Below are 13,676 nucleotides of genomic sequence, written 5' to 3'. Positions count from 1 at the left end.
GACTTACTACTGTGATTTCCAACAAGATGATGGGCGATTCTTTTTGGGCTTCCTTTAAGAGGGGCTTGAATGATTTCTTGAACAAGCATAATATCCAAGGCTGTTCCAATACTAAAATATACAGTTAATATTGATTTGGGTATATATAGTTTATGTATGTTAATGTATAGATGGGTCATTATGGGTCAATGTGTGCGCTGGGGTTCGCTTGGATGGATTGAACTTTGGTCTTTTTTTAACCCAACTTAACTATGTAACTATGTAAAATGGTTTGTGATAGGGCACCAGTTAGCCATAATTGGCTGGATACTGGGAATTTAGAACACATAAGCTGGGGAGCAGGAAGCTACACTCTGACATTGTGAATAGAGGTGTAGACAGCAGGTCCCAAGCTGTGTGTATCAAACATAAAAGGGCTTTTTTACAAATTAAAGTACAACTTGGCATGTAATTTGCCCTGTTTCTTACATCATTAAAATGACATTTGCTCATGACTCTAAATAGATGCAAGTGTGAGGAATGTGTTTAGCCACAAGTATCTTTAATGAATGTGAACTATTTGTGCAGTGACTGGGGCTGCATTTGTAAAGAAGCCCTAAATTGAACACTAGAAATCAATTCATATACACAAGGTATGCAGGAAGGAGAGGTGCAACTAGATTAACCTTTTGCATGCCGCTACCAGTGGCACAGTTAATGAAGTATTGTGAAGGAGTTATCTTACACAAAATGTAATGTTAAGTTTGGTTTGCACTGCAACCATTTAAACTCCTAGTGCTAATGTAACTGGGGCTAATTCATTCCCCAGTTACAGTTTACTCATTGGAAACCAGTGACTTCAGGATGCATCTAACACAAGAGCGTCTTTACTAAGATAAGTGATAAATTGCATTGCTGCAGTTACAAGTAGCAACCGCAAAAGTCTTCTATCTTGAACAAAAAAGTTCAAATTTACAAACACAAAATAATTTAGCCTGCTGTCAGTGCTGTGCTGTTTATTAAAGGATAACTAAACCTTAAAATGAATATGCATAGAAATGCCATATTTTATATACTGAACTCATTGAACAAGCCTAAAGGTTCAGCATCTCTATAGTTGTAATGATTCAGTACTTCAAAGTTGTCACAGGGGGTCACCATACTGAAATCTGTTAGATCTGTCTGGGACAGCACACATGCTCAGTGAGCTCTGAGCGGCTGTTGAGAAGCTGAGCTTAGGGGTTGTTACAAACTATCAAGCAGAAAATAATGTTTGTCTTTCATAGAGGGTGATTCTGCAGGGCTGATTATTAATTTCTGATGCCAATTGCATTGGTATATGGGCTGTCATGCAGTAATAATCTCTATTATTTACTATCAGTCTTATATTGTAAAATTTTTATTCTATATATACAGTATATTGTGAGTCTGTCCCTAAACTCAGTAAATGACAGCAGCGCAGGGCATGCGCAGGGAATCAGCAGAAAAGAAGATGGGGAGCTACTGGGGGCATTTTGGAGACACAGATCTTCCCTGCTAAAGGGCTGTGGTTGCCTTGGGCTGGTACTGGAGCCCAAAACATAGTTTACAACATGTCTAGCCTAATTCTTTAGTTAAGCTTTAGCTCTCCTTTAGATGAGATGAACCTAGTTGCAATGGCAGTCAAAATGCAATTTTCCAGTCATTTTCTTCCAGTAATTAGTTTCCTTTTATCTGTATGTTTATCACTTTCATGATTTAAATATGTTTAAAGTGTTAGTATGGCAGGTGTTTTGCTTGAAATATTGCATAAATGACCCATAAAGGTTCAAGGGTCTCCTATTTTCATCTGTACTGCAAAAGCTAAATACAAAAATGATCCTAATTACTCATCTCCCAGCATGCCTCTATCCTTTCTCACTAATTGCACCTTTGTGCTCTTTATCATTAAAGCTCTCACAGTCTTTACCAAGATGAACATAGTTATCTAGATGTTGAAGACCTTTCTAATGTCCTGCTGGAGTTGCCTTATATTTCCAACCCTAATTACCTAACAAACGTCAGCTTCAGTATCACAGTGTCGTCTGTCAAACCTCACTTATTAAAACATCTATGCTGATACGTTTACAGTGGACGGCTTTGTGACCACTTCAGTCTCAGAGAAGACATAGGGAGCAAACAAGTATAAAACCTTTGCAAAATCCTTCAACAGCAAGATCTGGGATTTAAAGAAATGTTAACTTAATTTTAAAGTTTTGTACTTCACAGTTCTAAAAAAATCGGCTTTTGCTCATGGAACTAACTATTTGTTATATGGAAAACAAAATTCCTATTTTGTAGGAAAGGGTAAATCTGAATAAAGAGCTATACAGTAAAGGAAAAAAGTGGGTATTAAAAAAGAAGAGAAACCTTTGAAATTGTCAAAATATTCTTCAACTCCTACTCCTGTTGATATTTTCAGTTGCTTAAGACATTTTATCAAGCCAGTCTTACTTCTATAATGTCCCCCCTTTTATATGTTGGAGGAACATAAAATAGGTCATGGTGGATGTAAGGCTAAGGATAAAATAAAAACAGGAGAGTATATTTGTAAGTGCTAAATCTAGAACTATGCCTAAAACTACATTAATAGTACAGGCAGGAAGAACAAGAGTAAATAATTCTACTTCATAGGTTGGTATTTCATGTTATTTTATTTACTTACTCTATAAATGTTGTTTTGACTCAGATAATTAGCTTCTAATAGTCATGTTTCATTTGGCATTAAAGTTTGCCACTATCTGAGATGTTAGATGGTCATGAGTAAGAATGATACCTGTTCTGATCTTTGTGTTACAAAACTATTTACTCTTATTGACAAATGGGCAGATAAACAAGTAGTTCCACCATAAATAATAAACCATGTCTCTTAGGTCAAAATCAGGTTGAATTTTTACTAAGTTCTAAAATCACACTGCCATCTTGAGCCTTTCCAGGTCACACCCTAACTACTGTTTTAAGTCTGTCTTGCCACAATCAACAGCAGCCACTTCTAAGATGATATCAGAGGGCATAGTTTATCAACTGAGGAAGTTTGGTCTTACATAATGTGGGTGTGCGGCCATAAAAAGTGTCCAAAATGGGAAAAATGGGAAACTCCGACACAGCCTTAGAAGGAATAACCTTACCTAAGAATGTTCAGAGTCAATAATTCCATTTCTTACAAACTATTGGGAGCTTTTCACAGATCTCTCACATATAATACAATTATAATACAATGAGGCACTAATGATAGGACATAAATATTTGCACCAATCCTAGTATAAAGACTTTTCAGTCAAGAACGTGTACAGATACAATGATGAAAGAAAGGAATATAAGATTATGTGCAGTTTGGCAAATGGTGACAGAAGCTTTTTGGCAAAACGACTCTTCCTGGCTGGGAGAGAATCAAGGTAAAGTTTAATAAACACAAATTTGGGCAATTGTCATATATTGTACAGGTATCGGACTCCTTTTCCGGAAACCTATTATCCAGAAAGTTCTGAATTATGGAAAGGTCATCTCCCATCCAGGTCTAGACTCCATTTTAATCAAATAATTCACATTTTTAAAAATGGTTTCCTTTTTCTCTGCAATAATAAAACAGTACGTTGTACTTGATCCCAATTAAGGTATGGTTAATCCTTATTGGAGCCAAACAATCCTATTGGGTTTAATTACTGTTTAAAGAATTTATTTAGCAGACTTAAGGTAGGAGATCTGAATTACTGAAAGACCCCTAATCCGGAAAACCCCAGGTCCAAAGCATTTTGAATAAAGGGTCCCATACCTGTATAATATTTTATAGCACTATATATTGGGGTAAAGTTGTCTTTCATATAATAAGTGTGCAATTTTTGGTTTAGTTTGATATTGGGTAGTTTAAATTTAAGGTGTTTGGGGGGAGTGCCTGTATGAGAATTATATTTATATATATATATTGTGTGGATCTAGTTTAATCTGTTAATACCCTGGTACTAAACATAATTGAACAGAAAACCTTTTAAAGGTTTAATTAGAATACAGACTTCTAAAAATTCATGTACAACAATTAATTGGGAAATAGCACTCATGCTATGAAAAGAAACCAAACTTATTGATGGAAAGTTGCCATTTCTTGTTATATATCCATGAGGACGTAAGTACATGTTTTTGTTATTTCTTTGTGTACTTGTTCTATAAAGGTTTCATTTGAAATGATTTCTGTAGGCCTGCCATTGCTCTAAATCTCAAAACTATGTCCTTAAGGCCAACAGGCCACACTATCTACTTTCCTTTTGTTTTAGATAAAAGTCTAGGAAAAGACATCTACCCATAAGGCAAACGTGTACCAGTAACTTTAGGGTAGAAAAAAAAGTATATATGCAGAATTTTTCCATTGATTTTATTTTAATGCAATTATCAAGATTAAATTAAATAAATATTATAGATACTATAATGCTTTACTAGTTTCCCATTCCACATTTCAGAAAATTAAGGATAGCAATTTTCACCTAAGAACATTTTGTATGGTGAAATGCACCCTGAAGTTCACATTCCCAGTGTCAGCTATTCCCAGTTTAAGAACTTGATTGGCATTTCGTACGTTTGTGGAACGATTAAATACTGAAAATCTGACCTGCAGTAGCTGAGAAGATGAAAAGCTATGAAGAAACGGAGAAGACAGTGATGTGATGCTGGCAACATGCTCTCGTTAGCACATACACAGACATACTCTCACTGTGCCACGAGATATGACAATGCCAGGGATGACTAAAATAATATACGATTTACAGCTAAAGTGCTTCAGTGTAAAGGAATTCAAAGTAGGCAGGGGAAAAATAAGGGTTTAAGCTTTGTCTGTTACACTTTTGAGCAAGACCTCACTTGTATCAGCCTCTAGTGAAGAATTCTATTTGTGTCCATGTCATGATAAAAGAATATGGGGCACGCTTCTCTCACTTCCACAGAAAACTAGTGGAATATATTTTCCCTATAAGTAATAAAATATATTTCATTTAAGACAGTAAAGTATTCATTAAAGAAACATATTCTAGGGCCATGGGGTAGAAGTATACTGGAACTGTGGCCACAAAACATTGATTGCGTGACCTAGAAAACATTTTTCTATAGCTGAAAAAACAGAAAGCAAATGCTTTGTAAATTCTGGTAAAAGTTCAGTTGCTTTTCTATCCTAGTGGATAATCTGGAAGCAAGCACAACAACTTCAGACCTCCAAGTAAAGGTAAATATGACCTTACCTATTTATTATACACATTTAAAAAAGTCCACTGTCCAACAGACTTTCTTCCCCCATACCCTATACTCCATATAGCATAGTCCTGGGTCTTATAGTTGCCACTGGTTGTAGTAAGATTGATTAAACAAAATGGAGAGGACAGCACCTAAGCTGGTGGGTCATTTGAATTGGGGCTACATTTACATTTTGATATATGGAGGGAGTCTCAGGGATCAGCCCCCTTCAGAATTTTACACCAAGAAGCTGAGGTATAGGGGTTTAATAAAGAGTTTTATCATTACACCATAGAGATAAAATGCAAGGTTAATGAAGAGCATGTAAGACGCTGTGTATCCCAGCAGTAAGGACTATGGTACAAGGACTAAGAATTCATCCATCTAGCACACATGTACTGAAGGAAAAACTGGGTATGAGGCAGGTATACAGGTTTTTCAAATTCCCTATGACTTCTACAGGAGAAATGCCGGGTTCTAGCTGTCAAATGTTTAAATATGAGATTTTTTCTATTGATTTCTTCTCTTGATTTGTTCACCATGATAAACTTAAAAATGTAAATGTTAATTAGTTATAATAAATCACCCCTTTAGAGCGATTGGTGGCTTGCATGAGAGCATTTTATTATTTGATTTGACAAATAATAGGAACTAACTGATATGCAAAATCAGGAATGAGTGTCCAATTTTATTGGTAGTTAAGGTCTTGGTGGATAATATACAGATTTATTATAAAAAAGTTGCACATAAGACACCAGGCTGAAATTAAGAAAAATGTACCTGGCGGCAGATTTATAATGCCCCAATATTTTTTTTAGTTAAACAATGGTTACTGCTCAGTTATAAAAATCAGGCATTTCAGACATTACTGGATGGGTGTTAGAGCTCAGTGCTGCTGCTGAGCTATAATAAAATATAGAGCAAAATGGTGTTTGACTTCTCAAACCCCAATCACATACAGGGTTATGTAGTAAAAGGCACTAACCCATAGCAACCAATAAGCAGGTAGAATTTACTGGCTGCCTGTTTAAAAGCATACATTTTATTGGTTGCTATTGGTTACTGCTCCTGGGCAAACGTAGTGCCTTTTTTTACATATGGGACATAGTGATGAACTGACATGTATGTTCTTTAATAAATGTATGCATCTTTTAAAATCCTTTCCTGACAGTCAGGCATGTGCTGTTAAATAGGCAAAATATTAAACTGATGGGAATTCTTCAGGATGCTCCAGTTTAATATTTAATAAATCAGCCCCTATATCAGGTTTTGGATTTTTATCAACTCGAACACTGACAAGATACAAAGCGATATATGTAAATTAGATGCTAATGAATGCAAGATACATAGGAAATAAATATTTAATATTTCTATATTTTATTGTATTTAGTATGTGTTTAAGCAGCTATTTAGGTAGAACTCAGTGAGAAAATTGAGGTGTGAGATGATTCAGATAAATGGCTCAATTAATTGAATTGAAGCAGACCCCTTTGCACTGAACCAGAGCTGTGAGCTCTTTATTAAAAGCACTGTTCTGTAGCCCATAACCTTGTTCCTTGACTCCTCTCTAGTTTCCAATTTAAACAAGTCCCCACGCGGCCTGCTCTAAAGGCCTTTGTCTCCCTGTCATTGTTAAAAAAGCCGAAGCATCCTGGAAGTGTGAAATCAGAACTCATGAGCTGAACGGTTCCCCAGGGAATGCTGGACTGCTCAGAAGGTCAAAGTCATGGGCTGGACGATCTGAAAGTGTCTGATCGCCAGTCTGTGGCACAGCAGGTGGGGGGCAAAGGACCTAGAACTGAACACATCTTAATTAAAGCACATAGACAGCAAAACAGGCTGTTTTTAAGTGGGCTGTCAAACAAGGCGTAAATTTAGCCCTGCTAATGAATCTGCTATTTTACTATATGCTAATAAGAATGTTCATATAATTGCTGAAAGAGTATCTATATTATTTAATGGTCTATTTTATTCTGCTGCATTTAGCTGTTTGAGTTGTATGCTTTAATATTAAATGCAGTGCAGAAAGTTGCAGATATTTTGCCAAATTCATTCACTTTTTGTGAAAATAAAAGTTGGGAGGGCATTTGATGGATTTTGGAGCTACGTTTGAAAGGTCAGGTGGATTATTAGAAGTCTTACCTTAGCAGTGAAATTGATAAAGTTTACAGATATCAAATCCCGACTTTCTCATAAAGCAGGTCACATTTTTTGACTGTGAGGTTGAAATGGATTTTAAAACCTCAGTACTAATTCTTGACAATAGTAGCCTTATCCAAGGTTCTACCATGCTCAGCTGCTGTACCTCCAGACAAGTAAGCTGTGCATTAGACTCCCTTTCCAGCCACTATAGGCTTGTCTAAATAAGAGTAACTGACCCTTGTTCTATGCTTTGTTCTGACCATTCAGATTAGACAACCAATAAATTGACACTGGAATCTTGATTTAGGTGCCGATATTAACCATTAAACTAAGGGAGACTCCTCATTAATAAAAATGGTCATAGTAAGATTTTTTTTTACAGCTTTCAGAATTCATGTCCCATAGAGGCTGAGACAGCTAGTGGCATAATGTCTAGCAGCACTGGCTCACAGCATCTCAGTTTATAGTTTTCATGTCATCATCTTTGTGGAGTTTGTATATTTTATGCGAGTCAGTGGGTTTTCTGAGGTACGCTGGACATTTGGCAAATGTGGGTAAATAAATCCTGTTTTGTGTTTGAGGGTTTTTGGTAGAGGTATTTTATTTAAGCTCCACCTGAACAGGAACGGATATCAAAAATTTTACATTCTCTGTAGAGCACTGTCCCTCATATGTAATAAATGGCACTAAGTTTGCTTAGTTTGCCCAAAGCGACCAATAACATGTTTGTATTTAAACAGGTGACCAGTAAATGCTCCAGCAGGTTGCTATGGGTTACTGCTCCTGGGAAAACTTAGTGCCTTTTATTACATAACCCCCTATGTGTACTATGCTGGCCTTGCTTAAATAGTGTGAACATACTTATTTAATCTGTCATGACAAAAATATTAAAGTAGAAAGATAATTTGTCCAGGAAAGTGAAAACAGCTAAAAAAAGTACGTCCTTGGCTGAAGATTCACTTTTTTGTCACATTTATGTAATGAAAATCATAGCGTCCAAATAACCTAATTGTCATGGTTACACAATCAACAAGCATTTGCTGATTATATGAGTGTGAAATTAGAGCTCACCACAGTAACATTCCACCACTATCTATTTATTTCTATGGAATTTTGGAGGCATATTTATCAAAGAGTATATTCCTACTTGATAAATAGGTCTTTAAAAATCCCATAGAAATTTCCCAGTAATTTCTGCTCCTAAAGCTTTATACATAATGAGAGAACACCAGGATATTTTGCCCTTTTATATATATATCAAGATTATTCCTTGCCTGTGACATCAGCTGCCATCAAACCTTCTGCTCTGACGATCTTAACTTGTACGAAACCAACATCATCAAGGTTGGTAAGTGATCGCATAAGACTCTGCAAAAAAAAGAGGTAAAAAGGTTTGAATATAGGGTATGTGGCAAAATGTAATAACCAAAAGAATTTATTAAGTGGAGATAAAAAAAGACCCTTAGGGCATGATCTTTACAAAAAGGCAATTAACAACATAATTCACCATAGGTAAAGTCAAACAATATTATGCCATACAGTCTTTTAGTATACATTCTGGGGAATTTTGTGAATAATTCACTAGAAACCACCTTCTTACTTGGCATGCCCCTGGGAAAGAACACTGCCTGACACTCATAACATCATGCTTTAAGTATATTTATCTGCATCAAAGCTGTGATTGACTTTTACATTTAAATACCACACAGAAAAAAATATATAGAGAAGAATAAAAAAGAGAATTAGCAAGCATCTGAAGAACTAAGAAGTGGATAGACTACTGGCTAGAAGAACAATGAAGAAGACCAGGTATAACTGCCACTTGAAAGGTGGATTGGAACTGGGTAAACAAACAGACCCTGAACCAGCACCAGGGACGAGCTTGAGATTTTTCATGTGCAAGGTAGTTCATTCCCAGACAAAATGGGGCAGATCTCTTCAGCACCATCTTCCTACACTTTCTGCAACATTTTCTGAATCAGAAGTAGAACCTGCATGTGGAATTGCTTGGTCAACCCAATTATGCCAGACAAAATGAGAAAATTCCTTTCTGCATTTATATCCCTTGGTTTATATACTACATCTAAATCTATCAACCATTCTTATGCTCTTCTGGTTAAACAGCTTTGCTTTCTGTAGTACGGACCAACAATTGAAAATGCCATCTTTCCACTGCAAACCTCTGAAATGTGCAAACGAACAACTTTCACAACTGTTTATGGGACTGATTTCCAGAAGCTTTAAGATCAGAATCTAACCTGTCTGTGGGGTGATGAAATACTTAATTGGCAAAAAAGTATTCTTACACAAATCAACCTCAGGTGTGTGTACCAAAGAATAGAACAAAGAGTAACATAAATTCATTCTGCAAGATAATTTTCTCTCCTGTTTTTTCTGGTTTAAAAATAAAGTTGTAGCAACAGTCTTATCAATGGTTTTAATTCAAAGTTACATTTTAATGATGTGAAAACTGTATTGTCAGCTTTCTTGAACAGTACTGTCCAGCTTTTACCTGTTATATACCTCCTTAATCAATGCCCAGCAGCACAGTATGTGCTTATGATAAAATTTGTGGTTTTATTACACATGGCATTCTCAACATAATGTTAAAGATATGTGCGGGTCTCTATGCAGAGGTATCAAGGCTATCATTGGCAAAGTAGAAAAAGTGAGTGGAAGAACATACTAAAACAGGAATTCTAAATCTCCAACAGAGATTATTGCAAAACTGTTAATAGAAAATATTAAATTTGGCAAATCTGTGGCACACAGCTCAAGACTTCTTCTACAATGTGATGCAAAGTGGGTGCATCGGGATCAGTTTTGGAAATGTGTACAGAAAATCATTAATGGAAAGCTAAGCTAAACAAGGGACTGCAATTAAAACCAACGTTAAGACTCTGACTCTTTGAAGTACTTTAAACCACAGAAATATATATTACCTAAAATACAAGTATAATTGCCCCCTCTAAGCTAGACATTTGGAAAACATTCTGGTGCACAATACGCAATATATACCCAGTTTGTGTAAACACATGAATGAGCAGTAGGAGACCAACCTCAAACAAATAAGGAGCAAATTTATGTGTCAGATGATATATACTCTTGAACATGGTAGGTCAGTTACACTGTTATTGAAACCTTTTAAAGTTACAATAAACTTTTTCTACAATTATGTTTTACAGTCAACCATCCTTCAGGATTTATCATTACTAATATAAAGGGGCACATTTACTAATCCACGAATCCGAATCACGAATGGGAAAAAATCGTATTGGAAACGAAAATTTCGGAAGATCGCAAATATCACGAAAATGCTTACGAAAAAATCGTATTAGTCACGATAATATCGTATTGGTGATCCGAAAGTCACAAAATTTTTGTACCGACCAATTGTAAACAGCGGTAAAACCTTTCCGATTTTTTCGTGCAAACGTCCGAAAAAGTCGTGCGCTGTACGAAAAAGTTGTGCGCCGTACGAAAAAGTCGTGTGCCGTACGAAAAAGTCGTGCGGACGCCCGAAAAAATCGGCGAAAATATGCTCGGAGCGTTCGTGCTTTTGTAAATGTGCCCCAAAGTGTGAAAACATGAGCAAAGCATGCCCTTTTTATAAACCTTGCACCTTTTCCTATGCTGTTCTCATGCAAATCTTTGTCTTCACAAAAAAGAGACATGGCCCTTCCCTGTATATAGTGTTGCTAGTGCTTCCTGACTATGCATTGTCAGTGTTTCAAAATATGTGATTTGCCATGAGTGGGGCTGATTTTCTGGGGTTCACTGCTATAACAATCTATGCTAGTGCCTTAACTAGCTCTCTTATCAATTAGGAAAGGGCCATACATTCTTAAAGGAGAAGGAAAGACATTTTGGCATGTAATTGCCAATAGTTTAGTCACAATATTGCAAGCTAAAATGTTATATTTATTTTGTAGAAAGCTTTACCATACCTGAGTAAACAGCCCTAAAAGCCCTTCTGTTTGTTTAAGATAACAGCTGTCATGTTAGCTTGATCTTAGTAGTTTACATGCTCAGATTACACAGCACAGTTGGGAGGAGGAGAGAGAGAGCTAATGGGAGGGGGAGCAGGGGAAGGGAGTGGGAGAGAGGGGCAAACTGAGCAGACTCTTACCATGCCCTGAAGGATTTTTTCTGAGAGCAGGAAGTCTGACCCAGACAAACGTGTACACAAATCCTGTATTTCTTTTGATAGAGTGCAGCTTTTCTGTAAGTGCTTATGGCTTTATTAACATAGACCTTTCTCGTAAAGCTTTTTTTTCTCATAAAGGTTTTTACCTTTCCTTCTCCTTTAAGTTTTCTTGGGAAGTGATATTTGTGTAGTACATCAGTTACAACTTCATACCTTATTCTGTATTGAGCTAATTCATACATAAATCTTAAATGTGTATTTTTTTTTTTATTGTATTGCTGGATCATAATGTGTTAAGTGTGCCATTGTACCAATAAAAATACTAGTTTTTGGTCATAAAATTATCAATAAAAAAGTTATAGATATAAAATAGCAAGCCATGCTTTTTATTAATAAGATGCAAAAACAGTCTCAGCAGAGTAAGATATTAACTTTACATATCCCTTGTTGACTGTTCACTATTTACAGTAAACATATGACCTTGGCATGCAAAGATGAGAAATTATTAACCTATGCATAGTCCCCATGGTGTATTTTTATCATACGTCTCTTCATAAAATGTATTTATGAGGCCTATTAACTTTTTATATATTTATAATTTTATATTATTTCTTATACAGTTACTTGTAGGTGGTTAAAAAAAGCAGACTTTATTCTTAAAAATGTTTACATTTATGGCTTCTAATGGTTTATGCCACTTATGTCTATTTAGTGTTACAGAGTGGTAATGATTGCAAAACTGACATGGTAACATTCAGTATAAGATCTTTCAGCCTTGCAATACAAATAAAGGTATGGGATCTGTTATCCAGAAAGCTCCAAATTAAGGAAAGACTATCTCCCATAGACTCAATTATTAGCAAATAATTCTAATTTTTAAAATTAATTTCCTTTTTGTCTGTAATAAAACAGTAGCTTGTAATTGATCCCAACCGAGATATAATGAATCCTTATTGGAGGCAAAACAATCCTTTTGGGTTTATTTAATGTTTAAAAAATTTTTAGTAGTAATTTGGAGATCCAAATAACGGAAAGGTCTTTTATTTAGAAAACCTCAGGTCCCGAGAATTCTGGATAATAGGTCCAATACCTGTACTCTGCTTTAGTGTTAATGCTCTTTACAGTATGTTCTAAATCACTATTACTCTGTGCCATATTTGAACTCTAAAACCACCTGCTCACCCACCATCCCAGATGGGTTACTGTACCTGCACACATATGGTACATGGAGTGAAAACTGTTTTTGTCACCTTATAAAAGAAATGCTATAAGTGGACAGGTATTTTAAATAATGTGATGACTTTAACTAGCACCCTAATTATATATTATTTGCAATATTAAATTATCTGTTAATTTTTATCCTGAATGGACCTTTCTCCTATGCAATTCTGATGAAACCGGACACAAGATACACAAGTCAGGGTCCATGAATCCATGTGTTACCTATCACATAGGCTTGCTCAGATAGATGTAAGTGAGATAGGAAGCAAACAATTCTAAAAAATTCTTACTTTGGGCAATGCAGGGTGATTTTTGTTGTATTGAGGCAACAAAAATATGGGATTTTGGGAAACCAAATTGCCCAAAATATCAGTTTGCCTGGAACTGCCAGCTAAAAAGGTAAATGGGATTGACTCAAGGAAACCAGTAAGTCACTAGACAGAAAAGTCTAGGAAATGGAAACCTAATTTGCATTGTTTTGGTTATTTACCACTTGGCACATGGAATATTCTACCACAGGTATTAAGTAGTGCTGTATTTTTTTAGTTATAGCCAGTAGTAGATAATTGGGCACATAGGGTCCAACAGGACTGCCACCACCAGCAGCATGCACAAACTTCCCAACCCACCCTCTTCCAACTCAGACTGGGCCAGAATCGCCATGCTGCAATCTTTTATATACCAGCACCAACCCAACATCTCTGACATCACGGGACAAGACCACTGGTATCCCTGATGGTCAGTACAGCCCTGAATGCCAGGCATGATCTTGACCTTTAGAAATGTTATAGAAAAGGATGGGAAGGGCAGTTCAGAAAAGCTGAAGCCCTAACTTGGCAAACACTTCCTGCAGATGGCCAGATGAGAAAGTATAAAGTTGGTCATACATGTGTAGATATTTAAAAGATCTATTTGTTATTCTACAACCAAGCTTATCATGAAACGATAGTTTAAA

General features: G+C 36.0%; 1 protein-coding gene across 7 annotated transcripts in view; it reads right to left on the bottom strand.

Moving 5' to 3' along the window:
- The window catches only part of mctp1 (multiple C2 domains, transmembrane 1), a 337,656-nt gene that overhangs the window by 158,887 nt on the left and 165,093 nt on the right, over positions 1–13,676 (bottom strand). For all 7 annotated transcript variants that reach the window (XM_031899650.1, XM_031899658.1, XM_031899659.1 and 4 more), the window contains one exon: positions 8,628–8,721. In XM_031899650.1, coding sequence (XP_031755510.1) covers positions 8,628–8,721 — 94 coding nt within the window. The remainder of the gene's footprint in view (positions 1–8,627; positions 8,722–13,676) is intronic.

This window comes from Xenopus tropicalis, chromosome 1 (assembly GCF_000004195.4).
Source record: "Xenopus tropicalis strain Nigerian chromosome 1, UCB_Xtro_10.0, whole genome shotgun sequence".
Lineage (NCBI taxonomy): Eukaryota > Metazoa > Chordata > Amphibia > Anura > Pipidae > Xenopus > Xenopus tropicalis.
The sequence above is the reverse complement of the archived record's forward strand: the minus strand, read 5'-3'. Positions and strand labels throughout refer to the sequence as shown.